At 64.9% G+C, this 9,136-nt stretch overlaps 2 protein-coding genes across 2 annotated transcripts; one reads left to right on the top strand and one right to left on the bottom strand.

Moving 5' to 3' along the window:
* Nucleotides 1-548: 548 nt before the first annotated feature.
* Nucleotides 549-4,455, bottom strand: EMIHUDRAFT_114826 (hypothetical protein; the record flags this gene model as incomplete). The annotated part of the gene is made up of 6 exons (XM_005779302.1): nucleotides 549-656; nucleotides 736-777; nucleotides 917-1,000; nucleotides 1,822-2,297; nucleotides 2,724-4,133; nucleotides 4,440-4,455. 6 exons carry the CDS (start codon nucleotides 4,453-4,455, stop codon nucleotides 549-551), a joined length of 2,136 nt encoding a protein of 711 aa, XP_005779359.1.
* Nucleotides 4,456-4,793: 338 nt separating this feature from the next.
* On the top strand, nucleotides 4,794-8,448 carry EMIHUDRAFT_236222 (hypothetical protein; the record flags this gene model as incomplete). Its single annotated transcript, XM_005779301.1, has 11 exons — nucleotides 4,794-4,894; nucleotides 5,067-5,095; nucleotides 5,307-5,386; nucleotides 5,584-5,714; nucleotides 5,968-6,019; nucleotides 6,294-6,413; nucleotides 6,506-6,626; nucleotides 6,697-6,809; nucleotides 6,937-7,114; nucleotides 7,193-7,223; nucleotides 8,391-8,448. 11 exons carry the CDS (start codon nucleotides 4,794-4,796, stop codon nucleotides 8,446-8,448), a joined length of 1,014 nt encoding a protein of 337 aa, XP_005779358.1.
* Between the last annotated feature and the right edge of the window lie 688 nt (nucleotides 8,449-9,136).

Genomic DNA, 9,136 nt, shown 5'->3' with positions numbered 1-9,136 from the left:
GCTCTCGCTGATCTTAGACCGCGTAAGCACCCCAGCGTGACTAGTCACACTTAGACCCGCTCAGCCTCGAGGCTCAGAACTTAGACTACTACCCAACCAGTTCGATACCGTTGCGTCAACCTCGACGTCGCTGTCGCCCTCCCCGTCCCCGTCCCCGCCGTCGCCCGTGCCTCGGTTCGCGTCATCGGTAGCGTCTCCGTTGCCCCCTCGTGCTCCGCCGTCGCCCTCTCTGCTCGGGCGGTCAAGTCTACCCCTCAAGTGGACGCGACCCTCGCTGGAGCGCATCTCCCTCGCCGGCGTGGCCCAGTTCGCAGTTGACTCGTTGCAGCGGGAAAAAGAACACTCGAGCCACGAGCGCGCCCAGACGCTATCCATAGCCGCTATGCGCCACACTGAACGAGCCCCGTGGACCAGGGTTGATTTGATTCTAACGACCAGAGTTTGCTACAGTTGGGCCAACGTGCGGACAGAAAGACCAGACGAGCCAAAGACCCAACTCTCTCCGGCCGTCGCCTCAACGGCACCCGGCTCTCTCCAGCCGCGATGCCTCATCCTGCGTCGCCCGGCGCCATCCCCGTCGCCTCGAAGGACGCCTCGCTGCCAATCCTTGCGGCGGCGCCTCCTGCCGCGTCGAGCTCCAGCAGCAGCGACTGCGCCTCGTCCACCGAGGGGTCGCCTGTGAGGAATAATGAATGGCTAATTAGGGGGTCGCAGCAGCGGCTTAGCCTTATCCACCGAGGGGTCGCCGTCGAGCTTCCACCCTTCGGCAAGGATCGCCTTGGAGGGGGGGGGGGGGGGCACCACGGTTAGTGAAGGTTATTCATTACTGGCAATTGCTCATTCTTAGGATCGCCGCGAGAGGGGGTCACCGCGCGTTTAGCTACACGTTACTTAATCATGGGCAGCTGTTGCTCACTACTAGGACCGCCTTGAAGGTGTCGTAGAACCGCGTCAGCTTCTCCCCAAGCTCCGCCGCCCTCCGCCGCTGCGCCGGCGCCGCCTGATAACTAACCACTAGTCAATGAGAGTGGGTTGATCAGATCGGCCTTTCGCCGCCGCGGCGGCGCCGCCTCGCCCTCCCCTCGCGCGAACACGGCGAGCCGCTGCTGCAGCGCCTGTGGGTAGGGTAAGGTAAGGTAAGGTACGGTACGGTCAGCTTCTCCACACACACACGAGGTGGCGGGGCAAGGGCCAGGCTAGTCCCTCGCGACTCCACGTCTAGACGACAGGAGCCGCACGGCATTCAAATGTGATGTGTGTGTGTGTGTGTGTGTGTGTGTGTGTGTGTGTGTGTGTGTGTGTGTGTGTGTGTGTGTGTGTGTGTGTGTGTGTGTGTGTGTGTGTGTGTGTGTGTGTGTGTGTGTGTGTGTGTGTGTGTGCGTGAGTGTGTGTGTGTGTGTGTGCGTGTGTGTACTCTTGCCAGTTTGCTTACTTCATAACCATTGAGACATTGACTAAGTGTGAACTACTGCATGAGGCGGCGCCTGGTACTCTTGCCAGCTGGTCGGCATCGGGTGCTGCGCCGCGTAAGGCGCGTCCGGGATGTCGCCCTCATCGTACTTCATGTACCTGCGGAGATATGGGCGAGATATGGGCGAGATATGGTTCAGATATGGGCGAGATATGGGCGAGATATGGGCGAGATCGGACATCGCCATGCATCGTCCTTCTCGACCAGTCTCCACCAGTCTCGTCCGATCTCGACCGATCTCGGCGGATCTCGGCCGGTCTCGGCGGATCTCGACCAATCTCCTCCGATCTCGGCGGATCTCGGCGGAGCTCGCACTTGTATTGCGGCTCCACATACTCCGCCGTCTCCACCTCCGTCACCTCCTCGATGGCCTCGGCGCCGCTCTTCGTCTCGAGCGCCTCCCTCGACAGCGCGGCCAGCTCCTCCGCCGAGTACGTCGACACCACCGACCAGTCCTCGCGCTGCAGAAAGTTCGGCTCTTCGGCCGCGTCCCTGTCTCGGAGGCCGATCGTGGTGGCAAAGGGGCCGACGTCGAAGGTGCGCAGCCGCGGGTCCGTGACCGCGTCGTCCTCGTCGCTCTCGACCGGGTCGATCCCCGGACCGGACTTGAGCGACAGCAGCGGCGCCACCTTGCCGTCGCCGTCCGCGTCGTCGCTCGGTGCGGCGGCCATGCGCGGCGCGCAGGCGACGGCGCGGCGAGGCGCGGTCAGCAGGAAGGGCGCAGAGGCGCGGCCGACGGCGAGCGAGTGCGCCGCCGACGCGGCGAGCAGCAGCAGCAGCGGCTCGACGCGCCGCCGCCACGCTTGCAACGAGGCCGCCATCAGATCTGGATTCGGTTCCCCCGCCGGTAGGGGTCGGGGGTCTGAGCGCCCAGCAACGTGATTGAGTCCGGCCGCGGGTGACTGCTCAACGGGCAACCACCGTCCCCATGCGAAACCACGACCCCACACACCAGTCGCAGTCGGCTCTCGGCTGTCGGCACACACCAAATCTCATCCATCAAGCATCATCCCAACCCCCTCATCCCAAGCCATCGCTCGTGTCGCCCGGGGGCGGCTCAGCGCAGCGCGATGCCGCGCTCCTCGCCACGGACACCAGCTCTGGCTGCGTCTGCTGCTCTCTGCTGTGCTCGCGCGACGGTCCCACCGGGCCCCGCGCCCTTGCCGCCCGGCGGGGCTGGAGAGGCTCATTCGTGGTCGATGCCGCGCTCCTCGCACACGGCCACCAGCTCAGGCTGCTTCTTGTTGCGCACCCAGAGCGTCTGCACGCGTGGGGAGGTGCGATGAGCATCGGGCGGGGGAGGGGCGTGTGGCGAGGGGTGGCGTCTCTCGCGCCTTCAAGCTCGGGGCGGCCCCCTCCTTGAGGGCGGCGGCCAGCGCCTTGCAGCCCTCGTCGCCAATCTGGTTGCCGCCGAGATTGAGCGTCTTGAGCCGCGGCGCTGCCCCCTCCTTGAGGGCGGCGGCCAGCGCCTTGCAGCCCTCGTCGCCAATCTGGTTGCCGCCGAGATTGAGCGTCTTGAGCCGCGGCGCTGCCCCCTCCTTGCCGAGGGCGGCGGCCAGCGCCTTGCAGCCCTCGTCGCCAATCTTGTTGCCGCCGAGCCCGAGGTACTCGAGCCGCGGCGCTGCCCCGCTCGCGAGGACCTCCGCCAGCTGCGCCGTCTCCGCGTCGCCCCAGCCGAGGCCGGTGTAGTCCAGCACGGTCGCCTTGCCAAACTGCTCCTCGAAGGCGTCCTTGTACAACCCCTTCACCAGCGGATAGTCCTCCTTGCCGTTGGTGAAGCTCTTCTTCTCAAGCTCCGCCGCGAACGCAGACGGCAGCAGCGGAGGGCGCCGGCCGCCATCCTTTCTGCAGTCGTCAATGAGGCTGACGATGCCGTACTCCGTGCCGACGCGCATCTTGCCGAGGTCGAGCGAGAGGAAGCCGGCCTTTGTCAGGCCCGCCCAGCACTGCTCCGTGAAGCACCAGCCGCGGTCAAAGTACTTGGCCACGTTGGTGCCCTCGGTCTGATCCTCCGCCTTGTGGCCGTCCGGGAAGGAGGTCAGCCGCAGCACGAACGTGTGCTGGTGGGAGTAGAGCGTGCCGAGGCAGCCCAGCCCCTGCTTGAAGAGCGCGTTCTGCTCCTCGGTGCGCAGGACGCCGTTGGCGGGGTCGGGGTGCTGGTGCAGCGAGCCGAAGTCCCAGAAGACGCCGAGCCGCGTGATGAGGTCGGGATCGCTGAGCAGGGCCTTGAGCGCCCTTGCGACGCGGGCGAGGTTGGCTCCGAGCGGGTCGGGGTGGTCCTTGGTCAGCCACGGGTAGGAGAGCGCGGCGACGGGAAGCCAATCCTCGCCGGTCGCCTTGACGAGGTCGGCGAGGGAGAGGAAGGCCTCTTCGGGCAGCGCCTGGCGGTGGGTGAGGACGCCGCCCGCCTCGGCGTGGCGGATGATCCACTGCGCGTCGAGGAGGGCGACGGCGCCGCTCGCGAGGACCGGCTCGAGGTCGCCACCGCCGAACTTGCGCCACTTCTCCAGCTTCTCCTCGCTCACGCCGAGATCGGTGGCGGAGGGGAGGGCGGCTGCCGGCTCTGTTGGAGCAGCAGGGGCTGCGGTTGCCTGGGCACTCGCGTCCTCCAGCTTCTGCCCCTCTTGGGTCGAAGCATCCGCTTGCGCGCTCGCCAGCTCATCTGCCGTGCCAAGAACTGCGGCGTCAGCAGCTACATCTCCCGCCGTCCGTGCGTTCGCCTGCTTCAATGCGGCCGCCCTCGCCAACGCCGCCTTGACCAGCGCGGCACCCTTGTCGTGCCAGTAAAAGAAAGAAAGAAAGAAAACAGACAACCCAAGGGAGGGATGGGAGGACGGCACGCCGCCACCACACAGGGATTTTAAGGAGAGGAGTGTGATGCGCTAGCCGTCGCCCACCCTAGGGAGTCTGCCTCTTCCTATCTCTTTTCGCAGTCTCTCGCCGATTCTCGCTGCAACCTTCATGCCACCTCGCGGCCGTCCCATTCTCGTCGTTCTCTCCCTTGTCACTTCCTCCGTCGCGTCATTCTCTGTGTTGTCGTGCCAGTGTGCTGTGAGAGAGGCGTGGCAGAATTCTTCTTTTTTCAGGCCCACAAAAACGGGCTGCCTCCTCGCGGGTTCTCGCCCGCCTCCCTGCCACCCTCCGCCCCTCCAGCAGTAGAAACACCCATTGCCACTGTATCGTACGCACCTCTGCCAGCCCTCGCCTGCGTCCGGTCTCTCACCACCGCTCGCAGCGGACGCCGCTCTCGCCGCCGCCACCGCCCGCGCGACCGCCCGCGTGACCGCTCTACACAGGCTCCACGCACGCGCAGCGGGCCGCTATGTCTTTGGGCGGTGGCGCCTACTTTGAGGAGCGGAACGCCAAGGAGGGCGTGCCGTACGATGCCGCTTCTCTCCCAGACATGAGCGCCGTGTTTGGGCCGTCGAAGGCGGAGAAGGAGGCGCAGGCGGAGGAGGAGAAGAAGAAGGAGGAGCCGCTGCCGAAGGCGCGCCGCCTCCCCGCAGACGCAGCCGCCGCGGCTCGCGCAGCACGCACGCACGCAGCACACGCACACCTTCTCTGTGCGGCAGCGGCAGCAGCGGCGCCGCCACAGGCGTCCGAAGCCGACACCGTTTGGGACAGGTGCCGCCGCTGCCTATGACGGTCGACGCGGCGTACGAGTTCCTCGGCATCGCGCCGCCCGACCGAGGCGAGAACCCCGAGACGCCTCCGAGACACCACCGAGACGCTTCCGCGACACTTCCGAGACGCTTCTGAGACACTTCCGAGACACGTCACTGTCTTTCGCGTTCTCGGAGCCCGTGGGAGCCTGCCTGGAGCCTTCCTCCCTCAGGCAGCCTCGAGAAGCTGAAGATGCGGTTCCGCAAGATGAGCCTCAAGTGGCACCCCGACAAGAACATCCGCCGGCCAGAGGTGGAGGACTAGCCGAGAGATCGCCGAGAGATCGCAGGGAGCGCAGAAAGATCGCAGAGAGGTCGCAGGTCGCATAGGATTCGCAAAGAGAACACAGAACAACGCAAAGTGGTAACTTAAAACAACGCAAGGGGTCTCCGGTAGCTACACGTCTCAGAAGCTCGACCCCGCATCTCGGCTCGATCTCGCCCCCCCAGGCGGCGGCGGAGGTGTTCAAGGCTGTCAACGCGGCGTACCATACGCTGACGACAAACAACTTCGACTACAAACGGCGGGCCTCGCCGAGCGCGCGCCGCGGCCCAAGCCGGCGACCAATTCGTGCGGACGAGTGATAACAGGTCCCCCCGTCCCGCCCCCACTCACACCCACAACACGCGCATTGGGCGGGCTCTTTTCATGTGGGATGGAGAGAGCCCCGCCCCCCGCCGCCTTCTGTAGAGTGTACCTTGCCTCAACTCACCTCTCAGTCCTAGTCCTTCACGATTCCTCCGCACACCTCCCATCTCTCCCCTATCTCTCCGCACACCTCCGCACACCTCCCCATGTCTCCGCACACCTCCCCATGTCTCGCCATCTCCCAGGTGGTCCGAGTCCTTCACGATCCCCCCGATGCAGTCGCTCGAGGACGTGCTGGTGATGGCGCTCAAGGGCGCCATTGCGAGATTGCACGAGAGTGCACGAGAGTGCACGAGATTGACACCACAGACCACGGCGTGGGCGGCGTCTCGTCACGGCTGGAGGTGTGAACAGGCGCCGACCCTTACCAGGCCCCGTCGTGCTGCTCATTCGACGCGCAAGCTTCTTCAGCCACTGGTTAGCGATGCTACTGATTTGGTCAGGTCGAGATTCCATCTGGTGCATCTGCACACCCACGAGATTGCGCGAGATTGTGCCACGGCCTGACCAGGTCGAGATGCTGCTTAAAAAGCGGGGCGACTACCGGCCGCACCAAGACTTCGGCGTCAACCTCTCCATCCCGTGGAACGCGGGCAGCCGCGAGGACCAATTCATTTCCAGCGCCAGTGGGGTGGCGACAGGTCGAGTCGCTTCATGGCTGCAGCTGTGAACAGGACCCGTCCTACCACGTGCACACCGGCTCGGCGTACCACACGACGCGAGGGCCTCGAGGACCAAGGCACTGGGCGGTGGGGCGGTTTTCTCTTCACGGCTGGAGGTGTGAGCAGGCGCGGGCTCGAGGACAGAGGAAAGGCCGAGCTGGGATACGACGGCAGCGCTTCCGGTGACGCGGGTTGGGGGGGTGAGATGCCGAGGCGACGGCGACGACTTCACAGACGGCGGGCTTTGAACAGGCGACGCGTATGGAGGGCAGATTGTGAGGCACGTCGAGACTCAAGATTTGCTCGACCAGTTTGGGGCGAAGGCGCAGGTGGGAGCAGACAGGGACGCGAGGCCTTGGGAGACGGTGGGAGGAGTGGGCTTTGGCGGGGGCGGCGGCGGCAGCGGCGGCGGCGGTGCGCCCAAGGCGGCGTATGCGAAGCCGAAGGGGCGGGCGGGGGGGCGGCGTCTCTTCACAGGCTGGCTGTGAACAGGCGTACGCGAAGCCGAAGGGCCGGCCGGACTTGACTTCGCAGAGCGAGGGGGCGAGGGAGGCGGCGGAGGGGTTCAACGACCAGGCAGTCAAGGCGTTCAAGGCGAAGGACTGGCAGCGCTGCTACGACCTCTCCTCCGAGGCGATCCGACTCAACCCGCGCAAGACGGCATATCTCGGTCGATCTCGCATCCGCCTGACAGGTCGAGTCAATTGATAGCAAGCAGTTTTAATTAATCACGTTAATTAATTAATAGGCAACCGCGCCGCTGCGGCGCTGAAGATCAAGTCGCGCAAGATGCTGAAGCAGGCGGCGGAGGATTCGGTGGCGGAGATTCGCCGAGATTCGCCGAGAGACGACGCACGAATCGAACGATGAAGTGGACGCATCGCATCCATTGGCTTATAGGTGCGGGCGTACGTACCGATGGAGCACCTCCACCCATGATTGGTTAACCAATTCGTTAATGGATGCGTTAATTAAACAGGTCCTCGCGTACGAGATGGACCACTTCCTCAATGACTGGTTAATTAATTTGTTAATCACAGGTTCTCGCGTACGAGATGGACCACCTCTACGCTAAGGCGTACGTGCGGGCGGCGCAGGCGAGAGATCGCCGAGAGATCGCCGAGAGATGACCGAGAGATCGCCGAGATATGGCCGAAGAGATCGCCGAGAGATCGCCGAGATATGGCCGAAGAGATCGCCGAGATATGGCCGAAGAGATCGCCCAGAGATGGCCGAGAGAAGACCGAGAGACGGCCGAGATAGATTCGGCGGCTGTGGACGGCGCCTCTTCACAGCGGCGCGGTGTGAAAACAGGCGCACCTCGAGCTGGGCGAGCGAGCGACGGTGAAGCTGGCGGTGCAGGCGCGCGCACGCGCCGTGAGTTTACTCCTTTCTTCCTTGGTACACATGGCCGTGGAGCTGGCGAGTGCCGGGAGCGCGGGGGGGGGGGGCAGAAGCAAAGAGAAGCTGCAAGGAAAAGAGAGCGCGGGGGATAGCGTGGGTTCGGGGCGGGAGACGCTGGGCTGATCTCGGCTGACCTCGGGTGATCTCCGCTGATCTCGGCTGACCTCGGCTGACCTCGGCTCACCTCGGCTGATCTCGGCTGCATCTCGGCTGACCTCGGCTCACCTCGGCATTAGGAGTGGGAGAAGGCGCTCGAGCTCGACCCGGACAACAAGTGGAGATTAGCCGAGATTCAACCGAGCTGCGATGCGAGATGCGATGCGATGCGAGATGCGATGCGAGATGAGGGGACTGAGACACCATCAGCCTTCCCCTTCAAACCACCCTGTCCACACATCCTTTCCTCTCGATCACCCGCCTTCAATCGCCCCTCCGCCGCCCCTCCCTCCTCGTCCCCTATCCATCCCCAGCACACATGGACATGGACATGGGGTTGCGCTTGGCGTGAACGGCGTCTCTTCACACGCCTTGCTGTGAAGCAGGTCGTACAAGGAGGGGCTCAAGGACGCGCAGCTCACGTGGGAAGCCGACTGGGCGTAGAAGTAGAGCCGGGGAGAGGGAGGGGGGAGGGGCTCGGCGCGCGCTGTGGAGCCGGGGCAGCCAGGGCGCTACGGCAAGGCTGCAAGCCCGCGCAGCCGCGCCAGACGCTTAGAGAAAAGACCTTGCGCGCACGCACCTCCTGGTGGTGAGGAACAGGAAGGTGGCCGGAGTATGGTTCGGATGGGCTATATGTAATCTTTTTTGCGAGCACGCCGCGTCGTTCCCTTCACCCGCGCTTAGCGACACCGGTGGCGACGAATCTCAGCGCGTCGTGGGCCGTGAGGGCCTGCACGTGTGGCCGTGGCGTGCCGTCCGTGGCGCGTGGGCCGTAACTATACGGCGATCCGCGGCGTGTGCGGAGGCTCGAGGATGCCACTTGCCAACGGCAGGTTAGCCGGCCGCGCGGCCTCCCGGGGGCCGCCTTGAGCCAGAGCGTACGGCGCCCAAGGCATGAGCACAGCGCCCGAACACCGCGGTGCCACCTCGACGCCTTTGGCTGCCTGAGCGAGAACGGCGAGACCGTTGAAGCGCGGAGCAGCTCAGGCACCCATCCGTCTCCATAGTGAACTCCTCCCGTGCGGCAGCTCTTTCGCTTTGGTTTGTCGCCTGAGCTGCTCCGCGTTGGCCTCGCACTATGACAAGCCGGCACCCTCTGCGCTAATGCAGCGACCTGTCCTCCTCCTCTGTC

This window comes from Emiliania huxleyi (genome assembly GCF_000372725.1).
Source record: "Emiliania huxleyi CCMP1516 unplaced genomic scaffold EMIHUscaffold_232, whole genome shotgun sequence".
Taxonomy (NCBI): domain Eukaryota; phylum Haptophyta; order Isochrysidales; family Noelaerhabdaceae; genus Emiliania; species Emiliania huxleyi.
This window is presented reverse-complemented; position numbering and strand designations above follow the sequence as displayed.